The 25,401-nt window shown below is 40.4% G+C and overlaps 1 protein-coding gene across 1 annotated transcript; it reads right to left on the bottom strand.

Annotated features, from left to right (window-relative positions):
• Positions 1-1,275: 1,275 nt before the first annotated feature.
• On the bottom strand, positions 1,276-25,344 carry LOC311196459 (uncharacterized protein F13E9.13, mitochondrial-like). The gene is made up of 6 exons (XM_084270028.1): positions 25,218-25,344; positions 23,978-24,060; positions 16,651-16,831; positions 9,906-10,056; positions 7,645-7,772; positions 1,276-1,611 (listed from the first exon to the last, which is right to left on the bottom strand). The coding sequence occupies exons 1-6, from the start codon at positions 25,288-25,290 to the stop codon at positions 1,421-1,423; spliced, it is 807 nt and encodes a 268-aa protein (XP_084126154.1). The 5' UTR covers positions 25,291-25,344; the 3' UTR covers positions 1,276-1,420.
• Positions 25,345-25,401: the final 57 nt, after the last annotated feature.

Raw genomic sequence — 25,401 nt, 5'->3', positions numbered from 1 at the left:
AAATAATCTCTTTTCCAGGAGGTCAGCACACCAAAGACGTTTCACTGCTTTTGATGGGAGTCATGTGGGAGACAGACCAGTCCAGAAAAAAGAAACACAAGTAGGCTTAATTCTCATGTGTGATGTTCTGGAATTACCATTATGTTAATGAAACTACATTTCTTGAAAATCTTTCTTTTCTTTGGAAGGAGGATGTATCTTTTGTTCAGAGAAGCATGGGCACTCTGCCAGCTGACAAAAAAAGTGTGTTTGTATACTTGCTTTAATATCTACAATATAACTTTAGCATCAGCCAAAGCCTGATGCATAGATGTCAAGGAAAGAAGGAGAGATACCAGAAGACCAGCCCAGCTCCCAGTCCCATGGAATGAAAACACATGCCCATATTTTATATAGCCATGACATAACAGGTATTCTTTAGATTATTCTAGACTTCCTTAGAGCTAAAAGATCAAATTCAAGGGTTCTAGCTTACAACATGTACAGTGAGACTGTCATATTTTTCCTCTGTGTTCTACAGGAAAAAATGAAAATCTATGTATACCTGTCAGCTCTGGTAGAAAGGTTCCCATCATAATTACACCTTATGTGTTGGAAGGAACCTGGCAGTTTTTAACACCACTAATACTAGTCTGGAGAGGTACAAAGCTTTAGGAGCGTGCTGAAAAATAACAAGAAACCTTTATTAAAATTTCCAGGTTTTGCAAAAACATTTGGACTGAATTCCAACTCTACTTAAAATGTAATTAAATATTTGCATTTATTCTCTAGTAAGTATTGTTAAGTAAATCAATTTCCCAATTATCTTAAGTTTTTGTATGGTATACAATTACTACATTTTTGTAATAAATGCACAATTCTAATGAAAAAATAATGATCTTGAACTTTAATAGAGCCCTTCATTTGAGGAGATGAAAGTGCTGTACATTCATTCATTTATTATGTCTTACAACCCCCGTGTGATGTAGGCACTATTATCATCATTTTACAGATAGGAAACTGGAAGGCTAATTAACTTGTCCAATTTACAATACTCTTCACTGTAAACTTAGGGCATCCTATTGTACTCACAGACAAAACAAAACTCACCTCACCTCTGATGAATATTTACCACAAATTCTTTAAATTCCATAAGCATTTTACTTATAGAAGAGAATGTATTTGTTACACAAGCCTTTGGAGAGTTGGTTTTGCATTGGCAATGGCTTTGAGTGCCAGAGAAACGTGCTGCCTAGAAGCAAACACCAGAGCACCAGTTTATTGTGAAGTGTCACCATGTTTCCCAGCTAGTTACAGAGATGATGGGTGTTTTCATTTAGTGTTATTAGCCATTCAAGCACACATTTGTGCTTTAATTCTGTACAATGCATCACACTGTACTTACACCCCCCCCCAAAAAAAATAGTGTTTGCTGACAAACTCATTCTCTCAGTTTACTTATGTGTTCCATAAATTTCTTTACCCTGTCAGGATCAACACCATTTGCCCAATAACTTTGTTTCTTGAAATACGAACCAATTATTAGAGCGTTTGCATCCAAATAACTCCTCACATTCTCCAGAGTAACTCCAGACCCAATCAACACAGGAATCTTCACTGCATCTTTAACCTCTGAAGAGAAGAAAAGAAAACTTAAGGTTAAGTCCCATCTCAGAAATTCTATCAAGACTCTCATTTGTATAGCTTTTGAACACTAAAGAAAGGTATCAACAACTCATGATCACAGTATTTCTTCTACTACAGATAAAACTTCTCTAGAAAAGCACACCTTCAGCTCTGAGCAGCTGTCAAGAAAAATCTTACTTTTATTTTATTTTGCATTCTGTTATTGTAAGAAATGCTGTATTGTAAGAATATTCCTTGGCACATATGAGGGTTTGGACTAGATGGCCTTTAAAGGTCCCTTCTGACCCAATGTATTCTATGATTCTATACCAGAGAATGGTCTCAGTGCTATGGAAGACATGAAAGTTGGGTCTTGGCACCACAGTGCTATGGAAGACATGAAAGTTGGGTCTTGGCACCACAGCTGTTCCCCTGTTTATTCTCAAGGACCAAGGTTTAAGCCAGAGTAAGTAGAATTGGCCAGCAGGGAGTGTGCTGCATGTTACTATATTCTAAATCCATTTTTATTCCACTCCCTGGTAAGAAGAGATGCAGGCAGCTTTTACCCAGCAGCACCAGACCCTTTTACTTGCTGTTACCATCACACATAGAGGCTCCGTTGTGCTTGAGAGGTACCACACGTACAGAAAGAAGTTCTCATCTACTGCTGTGTTGCAGTAGCACCCAGTGTAGATTCCAGGCAAACCAGGACCATTGCCTTGACAAAGGGTTTACTGATACTGGAGTGACCATGTGCTCCCCACCTCCCTCACCTTAAGCAATGAATAATTACCTCCCCCAGTCTTTCCACAAAGTAATCAAAATACAGCTTCAAGAATAAGATACCATTCTTGTTTCCATTCATTTTATCAGCTCAGATCCTTTTTTGCAAGTCTGGTGAGATCATTAGTGGCAGAACTATTCAGCAGAGCTGGGCTCATTACAATTCTTCAGTCATCAGTTTAAATCACAGTAATGGTAGTTGGACTGGTGTGTATTTCTGCCAGGTCTCCTTGCTGGATTTATGCTATGTTGACAACCAGCAGATCTCCAGCAAGGAAACACGAAGGGCTTATTCATCAGCAATGGAAAAGGAACATGCTCCCTACTTCATGGTAAATTTCAGGGGCTTGGAGGTAGGAAAGCAGGCAGCAGCCTTACAGACTACAGTGATTGCTCCAGGTAGTTTACCAGAAAGCATAAGATAGTACTAACAAAGACTTCTCTTTCTATGAACAGCAACAGAACAAGAGAGCCAACTCTGTTCTATAGACTGTGTTACTTCACCACCTGACCTTTTACCTGGCTCCAAAAGGAGAAACAGACATATCAGAACCAGGGCTCAAAACACTGCAGACCCACTTCACCCCCGTGCTCAGGGGCAGGTTTCAGACTATGGTTCAGATGATCACTCCACTGGAACACACGTGTGCTGCCTGATCTGAATGTGCAGAAGCTGACACGTGCACGGCTCAGCCACAGTAGCTCTCAGGCTTTTCAGAATAAAACCCAAACAGGGTGGCTGTTTTGGCCATGGAAAAGTTCCCCATTGATAAATGAAAGGTTGTTAGAGTGTTTTTTGCAGAACTCAGGTCAGCACTAGCTCTGGAAAAATGAAAATTAAAAATTCCCAGTTCAAGAATTACTCAACATCCCTCTCATCCTTCCATCTCACACTGTTCATCCTAAGAGTCACTCGCAGGACCAGATGCTTCATTCTGTACTTAGAGAAATGTTGTGAGGCATTATTTCTGACCTTTAAAAACACATAAGTTACATCAGCTTATCACCAATTAAAGTAAGAAGGCTAAAGCCCAAAGCAATTCGAGAAAGCACATATGTAACATATAAAAGTCTGCTTCAAATCACCGTTTGTTTAAATGAAGTTTCATCAGAAGCCTAACTTATTAATTATGCTTCAGGGAAGGCTAATTATTTATCACCTCCCTACTTCACTGAAGAAAGGGGATCAATTAAAAAGCTCTTGAATCTCTTTTTCAGTCACATGCTCTATCAATTTTCCATCTAGGAACAATAATTCCTTCTAAGAAACATCTTAATAAAAAATAAAATCATTTTACACAAGTCTTATTGAAAATCTTAAGCAAAGTTGGATCACGCACATATGATTCAAGCCATGGCTATTTCCATGCATACTTTATATTCTTACAGTTGTCCTGCTTACAGCCACAAATTCACGTTTAGTTATTTATAGCATTATTACTGAAATCCTGTTCTAGAAAACTCAGATTTTTATTTATACAGTATCTATGTGCTCTTAGAAATATCGTATCTGCTTTACATAGACACCAATGCATAATTAAGGTGCTACAACTGACCGCAGATTTGTGCAACAGCACTTTACTGTATTCCCAGAGGAGCCACGTTCCAAGTCAATATTTGTTTTTACAGCAAGTGCATAAGGCACATTAGCAGGTAGTTGTTTTATAATTATTTCACATCAGCAGGAAAAAATGAAGAGCCAAATAATTAAACAGAGCATGATCACACGGGTGTAAGACAATAGCTTAGCCCTAGTAGGCAAAGAGCAAAAAAATCAGTGAAACCAGAGGCTGATATGAAGCTATAAAAACCACCCCAAAGCTTTCTGAAGTAACCAGGTATCCAACTCCTGCTGCGATTCATACATGACACACTGAGTCCACATACACTTCCCATGCTGGAGATTTATTCACATTGACAGTGAGAAGAATGGCCGTGGGAGTGCTGGGTCTGCAATGAGACTGGGTTACCTAATTAGGTATGCTGCAGATGCTACTTTTAAGTCATTTCCAAGCACATCAAGGTTTAAAGTTGATTAGTACAAGTCATTTGTCTATTAGCTGTGTTACTACAAATTGCAACTTGTGAGAGAAACTAAAGCAACTGCGCAGAGATGTGCTTTTGCATGGTAATGTTCAGTCACTGACAAGATGCCTCTAAGCAGAGTCTTGCTTAAAAAAAACCTCTCAGCTTTCTTGGCTTCTGATTTTATTTTGAGAAAAAAGAAACAATTTTGCGACGTTACAGCAACAAGATCTTAAAAGTTTACACAACTTGCACATTTGTCTATTCCAACAAACTGTAACTAGAGGGCACTGTGCTCTTTCTTGTGACAGCGCATCTGCAGACATGTCTAATAAAATCAGATGAAATGGTGCTTGGTTGCAAAGCACAATGAAAGCATCTGAACTATGGTATGCACAAGTTACATGAAATAAAGGCCAAATGCTCCTAGCTTGAAAACAATGGAGAAGAGCAGCATAAAAATAAGCACCACTGTGCCAGTAACTTGCTCGGCTACTCTTCTTAACAGCTTTGTCATACACAGTAACCACTGCACCATACACAACACTGTTTATGGTAACGCTCCACTGTAGCACGTTTTAGTTTAATTCAAAGGCCTTTCTCTGTCATTAAACCTAGAGCTTACAAGAAGTACAGATCAGAGACACATCTCCTTTTTACGAGGGTACCAAAGGCAGCAGCCTCTGTTTTGACCTAAGTGTACCATTGAAAGGTAGGAGGGTGAATTGGTCTTGATGCCACTGTTATGAACAATAAATAAGGAGGTGACAGTCAAAACTAGCTGTTGGGTTTAGTGATGTACCCCCTGTTCCTCTGATCACTCAGCTGAGGCCATTCACTTTGTCCACAGAGATAACTAGGCAGTCATGAGAAAGCTTTGGTCACTTACAGTCCGGACTGCCTGCGAAGCAGGTACATCAGCAGAAAGAGAAAGCCCAATAGATTCACTCTCCAACGACAGAACATTGCACAGCATAGCAAACTGGAGCTAACTTCTGTAACCTCCTAAATGAAAATAAGGTTTATTGAACAAGTTAATTATAATTCAAAGTGCTTGGCTAGAATTCCTGCTCCTTAACAACCTCAAGTCTGATTTTCAGGCCTTGTAGTCCCTAACCAGCAGTGCCCTGGTATGGCCAGGGAGCCCTGGAGCAGAGTCTGCCAGCCACTGTGAGGAGTGATGCTGCCTATGAGAAGGCAGAGACACGAGCTACAAACAAACCCCACTGAACACAGCTCTCTGGCTTGACAGCGAAGCGCTCATTCCCCACACCCCATCACAAATCAGTCAGCTCAACAGACACAAAGGCAAAACCACTTCTGTATTACTGCACAACAAAGCTGAAAAAAAGACATGACAAAAATCTCATCTGTCTCTTGGTTCTGCTTTCAAGAGATGCCTCACAGTGTGATGAAAGGTGCCCAATTGTGTGTATCATCCTAACACAGCACTTCCAGAGCTGCATAAATTCGTGAAATGCAAAATTTCACTCACATCAACACCAACTTTGTAGACTGTAGATCTGATTCCTTTTAAGCATCTGCTGACATACATGTGCCTAATTTGTCATTTTCTTATACCCTGGAATATTGATGTTTAAGTTCTTAACTGTTTTAAGCCAGCGTCTTCTTCATGAGAGGGCCTGTTAACATCTGAAATGCTGTGACCTAAGTAAAGTAAACCCACGATCTGCAGGCTCTTGCTTTCATAGCACAAATCCAAACACAAAATTAATGTGTGTCCTTCATTACAGCTGCCAACTCTGATTCATTTTGTTCTTTGGACCCAGAAAGAGAACAAGACACACTGACATGTTTGTTCACATGAAAGAAAAGCAGAAGTTACTGTGCTATCACAGGACTCCAACCAGAGACAAAAAATCCTATGGGCCTGGGGGTCAGGTTTTGCTCTGACGCAAGAAATCAATGGAAGTTGCATGTGCCCACATGAAAGCAAAAACTTAACCTAGGATTTTGCCTTAAGACTTATCAAATCCTTGTTTTCAGGGTCACCTGTTCCATGTATCATTTCCAGTTGACTGTACCAAAAGAGGCAATTAATTTCAGAACTCAGTGTTCATACCAAACCATCATTTTCTTTTTAACATTTGTGATTGAAGCACAGTCATTTTATAACCTATTATTTGGCAAAAAGTTTAATATGCATGAAATCTAAACCCATTTTGACAAGTTCAACATCCTTTCTAAATGCTATTAAGCATTAAACCCTGAAAACACTCAATGATTTCATGTTATTTCAAACAATGTTTAAAGTCCAGGTATCTATGGCAAGTACATTCTTCGGTCACTGATTTCATAACATAAGTAGGATACAATACACCCTGCACTGGAACTTCAAAATAGGGTAAGTTAAAGAATGTCAGCAAAAGTAAAACCAAACAAATACACATTCTGTTTTATGTAGCAAGACTCTCAAATTCAAGCCTTTAATATTAAATTGAAATTAGTGATGAAAAATAGAACTTGAATTCTAGCATGAGCGCAGTCCACTTCCACGAAGACAGCCCAAGCTTACGTGAATATAAAAATCTGAAGAATCATATAAAACTTTTTGGAAAAGTCAGAACTCATAGGTTGATCAACTCTCTCCCAATAAAAAGTCCACACCATTTAAAACCTATTTTTTTTGGTAATATCTAACTAAAATGAACCTGTATTCTTTCTGCAAATCTAAGCAATCCTTTTCCTGGTGTTAGTGTTTGTAACACTGCCTTATCAAAATTTCTCTTTTCTTGCAGGACTTCCATTTTCATTGTGGAAAATAAAAATGGTCAACTCCTTCAATGGAAAGATTTATAGCCTTATGAGAAAACTACCTATAAAGTACCTTTTTCTTATGTTAAGAGTTTTTAGAAATGCAACAGTTGGGTTAGTTTTTTGGGGGGTTTTGGTTTGGGGTTATTTTTTAAAGTTTTACATGCCTTTTTTTTTTATCCATTTAAGCCTCAGCATCACTCAGCATTACAGAAGCTTGAAATAGTTTTCATTTTTGTCCTGCCAAGCGCTTCTTTAGAAACATACAACAGTGAATGTGAAGAGCACCTCAATCACATTAGCTCTGCTGTATCAAATCAAACCATACAGTGAGAGTTTCTTTCCTTCCCCATTTTTTTTCCCCCTTAAGGAATAACAGATATATAGATTTCTTTCTACGTTAATCCAGAAGCTGATTCACTGCCCGTGGTCCGACCTTCTCATGCCAGCGCTCACCTTTCAGCTCCCGGGGGTCTGCGGGCAGCCCGGTAGCCGTGCCAGTCAGTACAACCCCATCCGCCAGGAAGAGCTGGGCAGCCAGCGCGGTCTCAGCCACTCCAACATCAGCCGTCAGGGCGTGCGCACTGTCAACAGCAGGATGGTAACAGCGGTTACTGTCGGCACACACATTTGTTATCCATCTTGTTGAATGTTTAGACTGCATTTCTCCATCTTCCCCGCTGTCAGCACAGCCAAAGGCATGCTTTGTGAGAGAGGGCAAGGGTCTCATTTTAAATCGGGAAGGAAAACTGCAATGTAAACAGGAGGAAAAAACCCAACCTTTTCCATCAGGGAACCATAATTGATCCATCCATTGCTCTCAGTCTCCTGTCTCTAAAGAGTGATTGCTGAGTGTGAACTACCAAGTGTCAATTGAGGCAGCTGCTTACATGTCGAGCACCTGTATTTCAGAAGTGTTGAGCACACACAGCTCTCTGACTTCAAGTGGGAGTTGTGGATGTGCAGTCATTCATAAATCAGATTCTGTTGCCTAGAACAGAATTAACACCCTTCACTTCATTTCACAAAGTCCAACTAACAGAAAGTATAGTTATTACCCATGATATAATCACAGGAATCATCTTACATAGCAGTTACAAACAGCAATTACCTGCAACCTAGCTTTTCAACTGCAGTCTTTGATATATGGGTGATGCACTTTGTCTGAAACCTGTAGCAATAGCAGCTTTTAATTTAAACTGTTCTAAACTTTGAAAGTATTCCAGCCATTGCTGGCTCAACACCTGATTTTGTTGTTCCTCTATTTCCATTTAAGGAGAAAACGATGGCTATGGCCAACGTGTTGCACTGATGAGTGGTGATGGAGCCAGCCTCTTTCCTAGATGGACATCACTCTTGGAGTCTGTGCTCTGGCCATGCCCAGAGGCAGCACGTGTGTGCAGTGCATTCAAATCATGGTGATGGATGCAAAAGGAAGCACATGAACTTCCTTTCTGGAGAAGGGTGGGCCTGAGTACCTAATATGTACAATAAGGATGACATGGGGCTTAAGGGTAGCAGGCACCCTAACGTTAGCACGTGGAAGGCAGCCATAACGTCGCATGTAAACTGCAAACCCAGTTTCCCCCCATTTAATGACCAAGGGGCTAGCAGCTCTCAGTAGCAGGCATATTTTTCTACATTATAAAAATCTCAACCAGCAAGCCCTTTACCTTCACCTTCTCAGTTTATGAATCCACCTGAAACAAAACCCTCTTTTCCTTTCTTAAAAAGCATCAAGAATTATAATCCAAATACCAATCCATCAATTGTTCTGACAAAGGGGAAAAACCAAATTACAATACAATCTTTTTTCCTTTTACAAAAAAGTCCAGTGAAAGGTATTTTTATTAACATATATACCTAAAGAAATCCTTAGAAAGAAACCACTCTGAAAAGCTTTAAAAGCTTAATTTGACCACGCTACATTGTTTCCTTTCCATTTTAAAATTTATTACCTGTTTATTAGGTATTTAAGATCTTCCAGACTTGGTTATTCTCATGATTACCCACATACTACACACAAACATTTTAATTAGGTTATTTAGCATGTATAATACATAACACTTGAGCAGTTCTTCTGGGGAAGAAAAAAAAAAACAAAACAAAGAGTGACATCTAAATAGCTGAAAGTACCATGTGACAGTTATGATAAAGTATCAGCAGAAAAGGAACTGGATTCATCTGTCACAAGTTCTTTCTGTTTGATAATCATAGAACATAATCTGTACATAGACAGCACTGATTTAAGTAGAAGAAACCAGTATTATTGGCAGGAAGGAGAAAAAAGAGAATAGCTTTAAAATGCCAAAATATTATGATTTGGCTGTTTCTATATGGCAACTGCTTGCATAACTAAAAATAACACTGGATGCCTAGCCTCCAGAAACAAAGTTTCTTTAAACATAACAGGCATATAGAGAAGTATACAATCTCACCTAATACCAGATGCAAAATTTTTTACAGCTTGCATTTATAAATCCTGAAGGTTAAACAACTGAAAACTTCACAGATGCAGCAACCTGCAGCTTACAGGTGCAAATTTATTTTTAAATTAAAAAGCATCACAGCAAGACCTTCCCTGAACAATAAAGTTCTCCCTATATCATTAACTTTCCTGACACTAAACAGGTATTAAAAAAATTCATCAGAAAATTGTGAAAAATATAAGATCATTATAACATTCCATAATAACATAAAATGTTGCTTGTATTTACCTATGTTTCTTTTTAATATCAGCAAAAATCTGGATGTTCTCTGCTCCAACTTGTTTTCTGTAGCGTAGCAGGCTACCTGCACAGGCATTAATAATCCCTTCATCAGCAACATGAGCAAACACAAACCCTTCAGCCCGGATAAAATCGAGACCTGGAAAAAAATATTTAAAAATTAGCAATATCTTAGCTAAAACTGAAGACTGAAACCCAAAAATACGAAACCCAAACAAACTCCCACCTTACTGCCCCTCTTATTTGATCCCAGCACAAGTTGTTCTACACACTCTTGGACTAACCAACCCTCAGACATTTAAATTTCACATTATTTTCACCTATATTCTCTGAGACTTCTTTCCATCTTACTGCTTCCAGCTTCCTTCTCTCCTGTGGAACCCACAAGCCTTCTCTCTCAAGCCCAATCAATCTGTTCCTGTGCAGCTCAGAACAGAGAGCTGCATACCCTGCCCTGCCTCTTGCCATAACGTGGGAGCGTGCCAACACAGGAGCAGGTAGGTCAAAACACAGCTCCTTTGCCCTAACAATGTGTCCTCTCTTCAAAAAGGATTATGAAGCTGGGTCATGCCCCTCTTTCCAGATACTTTTTCACTATATTACTTTTCCCAACAGCTTTTCCCCTGTTAAATATGCCTGAAGTTGGCCACCATGTCAAAAAACGTCAAGGACATGGAGAGAGAGGAATAACTTTAAGTCCTCTTTCTTTAAGAAATCAGGCAAGAAAACACAGCCTGTGACATTATATACAGCCTGTTGGACTCTCCAGCTGAACGGAGCTTGTGTTTTCTACAGAGTACCACATCAACTATTACTTCTGGAGCTGCACTAAAGGTATAAAGATAGGGGTTGGGCAGTGCAACACGTTTCCTGCTCTACTCCAAACTTACTCTGACCATCAATTCTCCCATGTCTTAGCAACATGATTTCCACCATATTCATTCATTTTTTGCACCAGGAAGGTTTTGTGGCATGGACACTTTACAGGAAGATTATGAACAGCAATGACTTTGCACAGACCGTTCATCTACCCTCAGGGAGCCCTTACGCAGCCTTGAAATATCTGTCGAAATACTGAAGTTCTATTTACATCACCCAAACTTAGAGAACAGTGCAGAGTTAAATCAGAAAAGTTAATTCTCTAATCTTAAGGTTGTTAACAAATCTAGAGATACATTACATTTCCATAACAATCATAATGTCTAACTCAGGACAGGGGCAATTCATCAAGTAATTTCATTTATTGGAGTCACTGGTTGCATATTGTTGATGCTTGCTTTGTGTGTCTTTAACCAGGTAATCTAAAACTTTCTGCTAAGCATTAGGATTGTAATTAGTTTAACAAGGCTGCACTCTCTCTCTCTCTGGGTTTTGGGGGGCTATGGAGATACAAACTTTAACCAAGTGTAAGAGGTGAGGGCACCAAATCATTACCCTTCTGTTTTATGAAGCCATAATCAGATTCTGCTAATGAGTTCACTTTTACACTCATAAATTTGTGAGAGTGATACTGTTGCTTACTTTCACATTTGGTAACTTGAAAAGTAATAGCCACTGGACAGTTAATGGGCAGTTCCATTTTTGACTTATATGGGAACAAAAAAAATTGGTAATCTCACTGGGAAACAAGAACAGGAAATTTTCAGTGAAGGCCAGTAAACAGAACCTCACCACTGTGTTAAGAACGTAGAATCAAGTAACCAGCCGCTGCTCAAGGAGCTAGAGCTTCTCTCTTTCACAAGCTAGTGTTACTAGACTTACTTTACTTCTACTTAAACACCCTTACCTAAACAGCTGTGAAGGTCTATCAACTGCAGAGAAAAGCTTTATTTTCTTTTAAGTTTCCTTCCCACTATAATTTATGATTAAAAGACAAAATGATGTACAAACACTTCTTTTGCTGGGTGAGAGAACATTGCAAGACTGAGGTGGAGGAAATAATACTTTGTAATAATACTTTGTCCATCTTGAACGCTGCAGATACACGTATCACTGCATTTCAGCACCCCAAAGCTGTGAATTGGGTGCAGCCATTGATAAGCCCTCTCTCAAGTACGTTCCTTCCTTTAGTTAAAGTCAAGAGGAGCTTGGCTTTACTGCTTTCACAGAGACAGAATCTGGCCCCTGCAAGACAGCAACTCCTGGTTGCTGCTGAATTTTGGACTTCAAGCAAACATTTGCCTCTACACAAAGATAAGAATGTGGCAGGTAATTTTGCTGGTGACATCTTGTTTTATATGCACAGTAAGTCCCAGCTCCCAGCCCTTCTTGCCTTCCTAATCCAAAAAGACTGATTTTTGCACTGATAATGAAAACTCACCAGGAGCATCGCCTTTGCCTGCTATTGACACTAGAGGCACACAGTGTCCATGCTGTGAAGACCCTTTACCACTCAGGACATTGTCTTGCAGCAGCTCCTTCCACACTCAGCATGAATTGGAAGCCTGGGTGATGTGTCTCCTGCAGAGCTCGCAGCAGCCCCAGCACTCACCGCAGACGCTCCCAAGGCACACACACCCCCCACACTGTCATTCCCAGCTTAGCTGCCTCCCCACCTCAGCATTAGTATGGTGGCAGTTAAAAAGAACACCCAAAAAAGCAGCGTACAATTCTATCCCACCTTAAACACTATCACAGGCTACAGCAAGTGAATCCCTGCGGAGGATATCTCTGCTGGCGGGTGAGGGAAAGGAATTGCCTCAGCCAGCAAAGCTGTACTTATAAAAGGCATGGAGATGTCTGGGTACTGAGGATACCTTCTGATATGAAGCCCCACGTAATCAGCTACCAACTGTGCCATTATCATTGATGAGGACTTAATTCATAAATGGGATTTCAGTAACATGATCCTAAAAGGGAAAAAGGGCAGTTTCACAGTCAGGTGGAGATACAGTCGGACTAGACGATTAGTTTAAGTCCATTCCAGCTGAACTGTTCTATTCTAAATTTATGAGATAAGATAAACTTAAAAATTCATGATGAGTGTAACAGAGGCTCACACAGATATAGGGAGGCTACACTCTACAGTAGAGCCTGCAGTCCTTGCTCCCAGGCACACAGACTGAAGGTCTGGCCAGAACACAAGAGCATAACTTGCCCTGGCCCTTGTGCTTGGGTTTTCCACCCGATGAAGCCAGGCCAATATTGCAGCACAATGACAGTATTTCTTAAAAGCCTTCTTTACCATTAACGTGGTCTGTTAGGTTAATGATGGGCCATTTGTTTATTTCTTCTCAATCCCTGCTACCTGTTGGCAACAGAGAGCTGCAGAAGTGCAAAATAATAAACAGATTATCACCATACATGTCCTCTATTATAAAGGCTCTGCACCTCCTCTGCAAAGACCTACTCTGATAGTTCAGAGCCAAGCAAAACATCCCACAAACAGAAGGAAAAACATAAACAGCAGCTGAGAGCTTTTGGGCAATTCCTTTAGACACAACAGTCCCTTCTGACAGGAACAGTGCTTCACAGTTAGCAAGCTTTCAATAAAAGAAAAGTCATGTAATTTGGAAGTAGATCAACAACAAACATGAGTACATGAAATTAACACCATGGTGAACTTCAGGAAACAAGACACACTGATAAATAAGGAAAACCAAACACTCTGCCCAAACCCAACCCAGACTTTAACGAACATACTGTGGACATTCCCAAGCACTGAGGCATTATAACCAGCAATATTGGCTGAACAAAAAAATAAATAAGGGAACATTTGTATTTTGATCTCCTCTACAAATGCACATAGAAGCTGCTTATATACATCACTCTGACTCAACCTCAAGCAGATGTAGTTAATTAAACCAGAAACTACAAACAGGAAATTATACACCTCTAAAAACCACATGGTACACCTGTTAATAATGAACCAATTGAAAAGCAACCCGAGCAAACAAATCCTGACTTCCTTCTCCACAAAGAGCATTTTAGGAAAAAAGGAAGATAAGACAGTCTTTGGAGGATGTCATTAAGATGCACTATTAAGAAGGGTAGTTTTTCTGAGAATAAGTATTTGAGATTAAGATGGTTTCCAGTCAAAAGCCTAAATACAAAGCTGTGCTATCCTGTACTGCCTGTTCTGTGGGCTACGCTTCCTTTGGGACACACTGGATTTATTTTAAGTTGAAATGCCTACATTAGAGGAGTATAAAAGTTAAGCAGAGGACTTGGATTCCAAGAAAGGTGTGACATGAATCTATCTTGCTATTTGTGTACACAATGACACTAGTTTTTGAGCAGGCTGACACTGCCACATGAAGAGGCGATCCAGCGCAGAGGGAGAGCTGGCAGCTCGCAGCATCACCTCTCAAGTCAGAAGCGAAAGCAAAAGGTCAGGCATGGCAATGCGGGTTTGTGGGGCAGACAGAGGGAGAACACAGGCCTGTGGCAGGATGGCTGTCCCTGGGCAACCCCCTCCTTCAGCCCCCTGTGGTGGGACCGGTGGGTGTGCTGAACCAAGAGCATCCCACACTGGTGTAACAGTCTGCAGTAACCTCTTGGAGCTGGGAGAATGTTGGCAACAAAAGTTTTTGCTCAATAGTTCTTTTCTCTTAACATGAGGGACTGCTTGCATCTGTCAGAAGCACAGAGACACAGTGGTTCCCTTTTTCCTAAAGATCCCCCACTATTTTCCTACCACTGCCCCATACCTTTGCTGAAGCACCCAGCATGAACACATTTGTGCTAGCATTCCTTCCTTTAGGTGCCTAACTGAATAAATAAATGTTTCCTAAAGAACCAAAAAAAGCCACTTTAAAAGTACTCAACCTTCTCAGATGCCTCCGCTTATTATTTCCAGATTTATCCAATACCTTGTCAACGTGCTTGGAACATTCAGAAATTTAATGTGTTACTATTTGGCTACCTACAACATGTTTATTAGTATAATCAGATGTTGCTGATGTTGAACTCCTAGTCACACTGTAAACCCACTGACTTTTTTTCCCCCTTTACAAAATAAAATCATTACCTTCACATAGAGACCACTTACACTGTCCCTGTGCAGTGCTCTTCAGAACAGTTATTTCTACCAGAGATAGTAGTTTCCACAGAGAAAATGAAATGACTACACAGTAGCAGATGCTACATATGGTTTTTTAGCTAAAACACCTTCAGCAAGTATGTTTTGTGGCAAAAGCATACAGGGCTTGCTTTATTAATAGCCACCTATTAAAATTGTATTGACATTAAAGTCAGTATTAAGTTGCTACAGAAAAACTACTCAAAAGATTTGCAACCTACAGAGTGAGTAGCACTCACTTCACTATGCTTTTGCTTAAAGTGATTTTATTTTCTTTTTGCTTTCCTGTTCAGTGAACTCAAGACAATCATTTTCAGAGAAGTGCAATGAAATGCATTAAACACAGACCCTTCCTAGCTGGTGTTCTCCAGTTACAGAGCAAATAGTGCAGAACAGTGGTAGAGCTGAGCAAAACCCCAGCCCTCCAGGAATTTTCTCCCTCATTAATAATTGCTGAGAGGTAAGAGAAATACATTGTTCCCACACTATATCCCTTATTTAGTGATCAATTTTGCTCCTAAAAGGATGCATAACTCACTAGCAGTCTGACTATTGCTTTTAAAAATCAGATGTGTAAATATTTTTGCTAATGTCTGTGTACCCCAAGTATCCTACCTGCATACAGTCCCTAAAAGCTGAAACTGGATTCTGTTAGCAGCTTTAGTCTACTGCAGCAATAACAATGAGGTTTTGTCAGTTTGTGAAGTCGCTGGATACCTTCAAAATGGCAACTTCTGATTGTAAAGCACTCCTGGTTGAGTTCAAAACACATCTACTCACAAGAATTCCCCACAAAAAAAGGGTGCAGTCTTTTAGAACATAATTAAAACCGCCACTGCAGGTAAATTAACCTATGTTATTTTAAACAAAGTACAGCCTTCCATTAACACCAACATCTTTTCGTTCTGCATCCTTACAAAATTCTACTTGCTTATAAAATTTGTACATTCAAAAGCTGTGCATGCTTACTGTAATCACACATGCAGCTTGGGCAAAACCAGGCATTAGCCCTCAATTTATGAAGCATTCAGGAAGTACAAGCCTTCCATATTAAACCAGCCTCCATCTTTAAATCAGGGGGACTGCTACATACGAAAAACTACAAGTGCTTCAGCAAGCAGTAGGAGCAGAAAGGTTAGCAAGCCTAGGGTTCATGCAATAAAGATTAATTTATATTTAATTCCCCCAAATGCAATTTAATTTTAAGTAGTTTGGCTAGCTGTACACTCATTTTTTTTGTTACTAGATAAAAAGCTTCATTCTGTCCATTCATTAAAAAGACAACGAAAACTTAGTTTTAATGGATAACAGTAGTAGCAACCACACATAATTAGATGCTGAAACAGGATGCTTAACCACAGTGGGTTAAATTGATCCTCAAATATAATTTAACTAAAGTAAATAGAGTTACACCAAAGGTGGCTTTTAGACATGAGTAGATTTAAACTAATCATTACATGTAGACAGGTTTCTCCTAGAAAGCTGCAGCAGTGGCCTTGGGATTCTCAGCTGCCTCCAAGTGAAGCAGTGAGCAAGTATCATCTATTATAATCAAGCAGGCATCTTCCTCAAAATCTAATTTCTGCATTTTCAGGGTACAGTGAGCTTTTCATGTCTCATTTTTCATGGTATCTATGTTAGTACAATGCACAATTTGCGGAGAGTAAATGCCATAGCAAACAACAGGAGTAACTGATGAGTCATTTCTGTTACCTGCAGCAAGAGCAACTGCCATCGCCTCCTGGTTTGCAGCACACAGGATCTGGGTGCCCAGCGCAAGTCGGGGGCAGGTTTGTCTCACTGCAGCGCTAATGACTGTCATTGCTGCAGTTATTTCAGGCCCAGGACACACTGTGTAAGGAAGATCATGCATGTTTTCTACTATCAAGCCATCCTGTGGAGATTATTGTAAAGAAATATGATTAAACTGGGGGGAAAAAAGGAACATTAAAAACACGTCCAGTTTACCATGATGCTGTTTGTTTATGACACCAGTTTAAAGGTTTGCCTTCAAAGGAAGGGTTATCTACAGCACGTTGTGTCGATGCATACAACTACTTATAAAAGTGCTTTCATCAACATGCTGGGAAATCCTGAAGAGAAATAAATGTGATTTTAATTATAATTCATCAGTTTGGTTTCCTTTGATCCATCCTACGACGTGAGCTATAGGCGAATGAGTTAAATCTTATACCTCGTTAAAAACAGTGTAAAGTCAAACTTCCATCATCCAAGTGCAATATAGGATATTGAGCATGTTTGGCTAACAGAGGATTTAGAGATAATCAAGGCGATTTTCAATTCAATTAATGTCAGAAAATAAGTGTTAGTTTGGATAAATAAAGGAACCTCTTGTTTGACTATTATTGTGCCTGTTTGCAGTGTGCCTAATACCGTAGTATTATATTAACTATTGATATTTCTCCCATTCCAGACTCAGAATTACTTGAAGGAAGATACTGCTATTTATTATCTACCCTACTTCTCACTCCATACAGACAGACTCTTAGCAAACAACTGATTGATGATAAAATACTCTGCTAATACAATTTATGTGATTTATTGAAAATCTTTGTACATTATCTAGTACCTTGCACTTTTCCAATCATGGTATAGTATGTATCAGAAAGTTTTCAACAACTACAAATCATGTATAATTTTGTCAAGGACTAAGAACAAAAGTTTAGCCTTGAAACATATTTCAAGCCTGATGTTTTGCATTTGAAGTGAGAACGTTAAAAGCAGCTAGATATTTCTCACCTGCTTCAATCTAAAAATACAAGTAGTTTAATAGACAAACTAATTGTATATATAGAAAATAAAACTCCAGAGAATGGAGTTTAATCACACATCTTAATCCTTTAAAATGAAAGGTTTACATTTCAAAGACACTGTAACTGAACCAGAACAGAAAGAAGAACATTTAAGGGGGGGAAAAAATCCAACTAGAGATTAGACAAAGAAGTTGGGTTCATAACAACATAGAGAATCACAAAGGGGAAAAAAGGTTTCATTTTTAAAAAACTTTCATATGTAACGCTTTTTAATCTTTGCTGTAGTGCAGAAGCCCTTTTGGCAGTAAAAGATAAGACAGTATATAAAATGCAGTCAGCATTTAATGGCTGAATTACAGGCTAAGCCACAGACATCATAAACGAACACCTAACATGGAGGATGGGGAAGACTGAGCATGGAAATAATTCAGGGGGACCCACAGAAGTTCAGCAGACCAGGGTACCACTGCCTTTACCAAATGACTTAATGCCTGAGTGTTTAAATACACAGAATACTTGCTACTTTAAAAACAAAAGGACACAGCCTATTTATGGAAAAAAATGATCTAATACTATGAACACCCAATATCAGGTTTACACACTCTTTGGTGCCAGTCACTGGCATATTTAATTACAGAACTCCAGTCCAAGAAAACCTCAGCTAGGCAAAGAAAAGCCAGATATGGAAACTACCCAAACATCTGTCCTTGATTTTGTTCCTACATCCAATTCATTGTGTAATTTAACTTCTCTACCTGTGATGGGATGTAGCCATACGACAAAGATAACAAGTAGTCCTCAGAAAACCCACAGCATTTTTGGGGTGGGGTGGTATTAAAAATAAATAAATGAGAACCTGTAGTTGTTTCTCTGGAATGAGGCCAGGACTGTTCCAACAAACCTGAACCAACCAAATGGTCTTGCACCTCAGACACAACTACTGAATCTCTTGTGGTACCAACAGGAAGAAAATTCTCTTAGCCTTTTGCCCTCTGTACACAAATACATTAGGTTGCTTTAATCAAGAAAATGAAGTTGGTCAGTAGTAGCATGTGGCAAAAGATAGATGGATTAATATAAAGCTATAATATTTTAACGAAGCAACGAGGTGGGCTCTGCAAACCAGAGCCCCCAGGCTCTCTGGCATTCAAGAATCAACCTCAATAAGGCAGGCAAAGAGAAAGGTGCATGGGGATGGGACTTCAGTGCTCAGCTCCTGAAGAGCCATGCTGGTAGCCAAACAAAGCTTAACAGGCTGGCAGAATTCCACAGGAACTCCACAGTGAAACAGAGCTTGCTACTACTTTAACAGTGCAGGATTTGCATAAAGCAAATTATTCCATTAGATACATTAATGAATTAATTCATTTTAAAATTAATTAAAACCCCTAGCTGTATTACTGTGCATAAAAAATATCTGATTGAACTCTAGTTTGAAATGCAGGCATATGGGAAGAGGCCAACATTTCTCTCTTCTGCTTCAAACTTACTATATTCCCTTTTCAGCAGTTGTCTCCTCCTATGGCCTCAAGGTCCCCAGTTACAGTGAATATTTTTGGTAGTATGTTATTTTGGTACCATCTGATAGACTATGTTCTTTTGCATATTATGTTTTGTTTAATTAAAAAAGAGCAACATACGTTCTGCAACACAGAGAGAAGAGTTACAGATGCATTAACTCAAAGCTTTCTTTCATATTTTATATAAAAATGTAACACCACAGATTTCTGTGTTTACTGAATTGATATGTATATAAAACAGACTTCACTGCTATCAGACAGCTAATTAAAATGGTGGAAAGAAAACAGTTATGCTAAATTAAAGTTCTTGGAACTTAAGCTTATAGTGTAGACTGTGGGAACAGCTACCTCATTACACCCTCCCAATCGGAATTTATTTGGATAGTAAGAGATAAAACTCTAGCAAATACCTTTTGTGTTCCTTTCCCATTGAATATTAAGATGATTTAAGTGTTGCTTATATATAATAGCTTTGTTATAAGCAATTCTCAAACAATATATTTCCCTTTTACTTTGAATGACTTCTGAAGTGCTACATACGTGCAAAGTGCCTCTTGTATCACAGTTAGCTACTAGAAAATAGGTCATTTGAATAGCTCTCTGATTATATAGAAAAATAATTTCCCTAGCTTTACTCCACTTATAGAAATGACCTCTTAGAACACTTCAGCTGCACATACACATATCAGAGTAGAAAGGCATCAAAAATACTTACAACACTTTAAACACAACAAGTATAACAATCTTACAGGCTTTAACTCTGCACCAACTTCAACCCCAGTGTCTCCCCTAGAAAAAAAGCTTCATGCAGTAACACAAAACTGTTACAAGCTTAAAACAAGGACTCCTTCCTGCAGGAAGAAAGGAGGCTATTTACCCCACACCCACAATTATACAGCTCAGGTGTGCACCAAGACAATTACAGCCCTTCCCACCCCCACAGCCATGTGCCCCTTATACAGGAAATCAGGTGCCTTTGGAGAGCATTTATTTGCTGTGGCTGGGCACAGCTTCCCAGCTTTTCCTTTAAAAACCCCACCTCCAGGGTTAACAGGTTACTCCTCCAGTATAAGGAAGTAAGTATCTTATACTGTCCTTTATATACCTATAGCTGATAGTTACAGGGAAACTTGGTTGCTATTTAATGTAACTGTAACATAGCCAAGATTTGAAATCTTCTGTAATCTGTGTGATAGCTGCTTACCTATTTCTAATGAAATACTGGCCTATTCTAGATTAACTGTCTTTAAACTCTAAGCAATTTAAATTCTAGCTACCACTGTAGTTATAGAAGCCTTGAAACTTTGAATTTTTAAAACCATCAATGTAAAGTGTGTACTAACAATTCCCCTTCTGGATGCAGAGGCTAAAGAAAGGTCAGGAGGACCAGAATAATACAGGATGCATCTTTAGAGTCAGTGTTAGTATAAAAATAACCCAGATATAAAACTGTGTGGTGAAAAGTACCATAATATTTGAAATTCAATGTAGTGTTATAATTTTGGGATTTTTTTTTTTAATAAATAGTTTTCCTTGAGTGTCTCTACCTGTCCTTAACATCAGCTACTCAAGTAGCTACAGCTAGATAACAGCAACTAGTAGTATAACAATAAAACTAGGGGGAACCTGTGTTCTTTTTCTGGCTACAAAGTAGGCATCACCCAGGCTGAACAAAGTGCATAACAGTTAACTTGAATATATAGTTTGTGTTTTTCATAAGCAAAAGTAGATATACAAACTAGAAGGATCATAATGCCTTATAGCTTGCTGCATGTAAAACCTTGTCTAGGGAATTTCATTGTTTAGCAGCACACAAATACAAAGCATATATACTTTGAGCACAGATGGCTTCCTAACTGAGCACTCACTTGTTTTCATTACTGTGCTGTAATATCACAAATCTTTCATATTTATTATGTTAAGCTGCTAATGTGCCAGACAAGTCACCTTTTCCTGAATATACTAGGATTTACTTCCAAGTGCAATGCATATTGAGTGAGCAAGACCATCAACTTCTTTTTGAAATGTTAACATCAGTTCAAGCAACTTCAGACAATGTGAACATCTAGTAGCAGCAAGTTGCAGATCATCTTAGTACTGTAGGCAGCATTTGAAAATGCTGGCAGTAGAAACATCCATGGGGAAGAAAAAAACAACCTTCTAGCTCTTCTTCACCAAGAAAAAGACAGCTTAACTGGCTACTTGGAGTACTGAAGGAGAAACCCAAATAAATCAAAAGTGCAACCAGCAAGTCAAAGAGGGGTGATTCTCCCCCTCTATTTGGCTCTTGTGAGACTGTATCTGTAGTACTGTGTTCAACCTGAGACCCCCAACATAAAGACATGGACCTGTTGGAGCAAGTCCAGAGGACAGTCATGAAGATAATCAGAGGGCTGGAGCAGCTCCCCTGTGAAGACAGGCTGGGAGAGTTGGGCTTGTTCAGCCTGGAGAAGAGAAGGCTCCATGGAAACCTAGTACTTGAAGAGGCCTGCAGGAAAGCTGGAAAGGGGCTGTTTACAGGACAAGGGGTAATGGCCTTAAGCTGTATTGAGGGTAGGTTTAGACTAGATATTAGGAGAAAATTCTTCATTATGAGGGTGGTGAGGCCCTGGCACAGGATGCCCAGAGACACTGTGGCTGCCCCTCCCTGTCAGCATTCAAGGCCAGGTTGGATGGGGCTTTGGGCAACCTGGGCTGGTGGAGGGTGTCCCTGCCCATGGCAGGGGGGTGGGACTGTATGGGCTTTAAGGTCGCTTCCAACCCAAACCATTCGGTAATATTCCTATTGCTCTCCTGATTATCTCTGACCATTATGGCATTAATAAAGGATTTGTTTATCATATTACTGTAACGCTATTGTGCACAGACCTTTAGATTGAAGATTGGTCTGGAATGTATACTGATGTTCTTGTGACTTCTACAGGAAATAAAATAAGCCTAAATTTAAGCCCTGAGGTTTTCCAAATGCATAGAGAAATGACAGCATTGGCTTCACCTGTCTTCCTGAGAGGTAGGTTTAAAATATATTCAAGTTCAGAGACTGCAGCGTAGTAGGAAAAAAGGTCAACAGGTTAGACCTGGAATAGCAGAATTTATCAGAACTGCTGAAAAGACAAAGTTTAAAACACAACGTTTTGTATTAGTAGCTTGTCTTAAAACTGTTCCAGCTTTGCACGTGTCAGCAGGGACGTTAACTGCTTCTGTATCCTCCCTTACCTCTACGTACACAGCAGGGAGAAAACACCCTACTGCTAAAGGCTTCAATGTGTAATTAGTAAGAGAAATAGATAAACAAGCACTGGCATGTGGAGTAATGTCTCTGAGTTACAGATCCCATGTGTAACTACTTCCACTACTTAACCACAGAGACTTGTATGTGCCACTTTTCTGATGTAGATCCAATCATGTTACACCTCATGTTGACACTGTAACTGTAAAGACAAAATACAAAGTCACAGTACAGCACAGAGCTATTGCACACCTGTTCTTTCAACAGCCATTGAGAGCAAGAAAACATACTCATAATGTGCATCTTGCTAGTCTGATTTAAAAGCACTGAAGCCCACCTATGTAAACACCATTCTTCTGCACTGCTCTTCATCCTTTCAGCCACCCTGCTCTCAGGATTCTTTCCTGATTTAACCTTACTAGTGTTCTCCCCATAGCCTACTTTGTGACATCTTGCATTTTGACCTTGGTATTCTATAATTCAGATTAAGTTGTTATACTCTATTTTGTTCAGTCTGTAAAGTATCACCCTAACTTATGCCATTAAAAAGGTTTCAACTGGCTTGCTACTAAAGTTTTGCAGGAAACAGCAGCACAGCTCAGTGATTACTTGTTCCTTTAAGACATTTTCAAATCTCAGACATCAGGAGACCACCTTACCATGTCAGAAAATGTACATAAGACTTCAGGCAGGTCAAAGATAAAGCACATCAACACCTGAAGACAAGGTGCAATGGAAGGTTTAAAACATATCTGACCTTTCAAAAGGCCGTACTCCCTGTTAAAATCGACTGACCTATGAAGATTACTACATTGCTTTAGATCCAATGGCAATTCAGCCAGTACCTGCCTCTCCTTGCCTCTGGCTGAGGCTGGCCTTTTGGGCCCTCTCTTCTAGATGAGCAGTGCAGGTGTGCTTTCTGCCAGGGGGCTAGCACAGAAGGGTTAAAGAGGGCAGAAAAGGATCTAAGCTTTTTTTTTAGTCCCTGAACAGTATGTGCTTTTTTAGCACTGACACAGATGTGGGGTGATCCTGCACCCTAAAGTGACTGAAGCATGCATGCAGGGCCTCAGCTGGGCACATGGCATTCCTCCACGACTTCAGGAACCAGAGCTGCACAGGGCTAAAAATAACGGTGCCTTGTCAGGCAGGATGATGAAGTGTTCTACAGCCAGATACCTAGAATGCCAGAAACCATCCCTGTTGCAGTCATCTTTTTTTTCCCCCTTCCCTTTAAACTGACTTGACTATTAAAAATGGATGGCAATCCAACTTAAGCAACTTGAATTGCACAATTTGAATCTACGTGTTTTCAATTGTTTTGGGTGCATGTGATAGCTACTTTAGGCTTTGTAACTTGAAGACCTACTTACTATGTTGAAATAAGATGTGGATTTGAACCCCTTCCTAAACCACGCGGTTTAAGGTGCTTTTGATGAACTATAGACTCAAATATCTGCTATGCAGAAGCAGGTTTGTGTAAATGCTGCCACAGGAAGAAAGAAATCAAAACTTACAACTCCAGCATCCTTGTAAGCTTCTGCCTCTTGACAAGCTTGATCAATGATCTGGGTGAGCGGAAGAGAACTTCTTGGTGTCCCTGAAAGAATGATGCTGCTTACCCCAGGGCATGCACAAACCAAAACCACATACAGTAACAGCTCTCAGGTAGGGTCACTATAGAGACTGGCACACCAAAATAGGGTAAACCTGCTAAAAGGCTGAGGTATCTCCTTGTGACGTGCCTTAGCAGCATCTCTTACCTTAGCTGAACTTGACAGATCTGCTGTAATCTTTCAGCTCCTAAATCTAGTTCAAAAACTTGAAGAATATCTGCTATAATCTCTGATTGACCAAGTCTGCTCTTAGCTTGTTATTCCTGTACTTAGTACAGCTTACCCTGCATGAGTGACGTTCCACACAATACAACCTACGGCAGGAGTGACCTCTAGGTCTGCAGAATATGTGTGATAAACACCAGCCAATTTAAAATAAGTTAAAGCTACCTTAAATTCTAAACCCCTGCATGGCTGACTGTATTTATCTTCAAGTGAAAGTGCTTCATGGCAAAAATTAACACACACAGATTTTGAGTTCATTGAGTCTCCCTTGAGACCAAGTCCAAAGTCTACTTTGACTCCTAAAGCCAGGTACTGGAAGTCTGAAATGGAGAGTGTGAAGAGCCCTCTGACAGCTTTGTTAGCTGGTCTGACCTCTCAGCCTGGGGAGAGCTGCTCGTGGGAACCCGTGGAGCATGATGATCTCTGGACACCAGCCTAGCCAGGGGAAGGCCAGCTGCTAAAATCAGCCCTGATAACCCTCGCCCCTGGAAAGGTGGACAAGGTCTGGGCAGGACAAGCCCTACCTGATGTCTGAGCTTCCTGCTGCCTCTCAGGACTTGCGAAAGCTCATCTACCCAACATCGACCCCATCCCAGCGTCCATGCGCATGGTTTCCTAACGCTTGCCTCTCAAAACGCAGCAGCGGAGAGCCCAGTAAATGCAAAACCCTTGCTCCCTCATTCCATCTCATCCCACCTCCCCGCGTGGAAGCGTCTCCTCCCGCTGCCTCCAGACACAGGCGATGCCCTGCAGCACTTCACGAGGGGCCCGCAGCAGTAGTGGACGGGACACGCTGCCAGGGGAGCGGGGCGCGCTGCGGGACCCGCAGCCGGGCTAAAGGGTGACACCGACGAGAGGGTGGCTGGGCCCGGTCCCCTCGGCGGGCGCAGTACCGACAGACCCGGCCGCCGCTTACCTGGCAGCGCTCCCACGTGCACCACCCCGACGACCGCCGCCTTCAGCCGCCCGAAGAGCCCGGCCGGCCGCATGCCCTGCGGGAAGGGAAACGGGGAGCGAGGGGGTCAGGGCCGGGCAGGCCACGGCCGGCCACGGCGGCGGTCCGCTGCACGCCTCGGACAGACCGAGCCCGTTCCTGTTCC

Source organism: Gallinula chloropus, assembly GCF_964237585.1.
Source record: "Gallinula chloropus genome assembly, chromosome: 13".
In the NCBI taxonomy this organism is placed as follows: domain Eukaryota; kingdom Metazoa; phylum Chordata; class Aves; order Gruiformes; family Rallidae; genus Gallinula; species Gallinula chloropus.
The sequence above is the reverse complement of the archived record's forward strand: the minus strand, read 5'-3'. Positions and strand labels throughout refer to the sequence as shown.

Excerpts from the sequence above, each read along its gene's own strand:
- LOC311196459 (XM_084270028.1), bottom strand. The coding sequence starts at position 25,290 with ATGCGGCCGGCCGGGCTCTTCGGGCGGCTGAAGGCGGCGGTCGTCGGG. Across the intron at positions 24,061-25,217 it reads GCACGTGGGAGCGCTGCCAG|GGACACCAAGAAGTTCTCTT; the intron begins GTAAGCGGCGGC and ends TCATTCTTTCAG. Across the intron at positions 7,773-9,905 it reads GATATTAAAAAGAAACATAG|TGCGCACGCCCTGACGGCTG; the intron begins GTAAATACAAGC and ends TGCTGTTGACAG.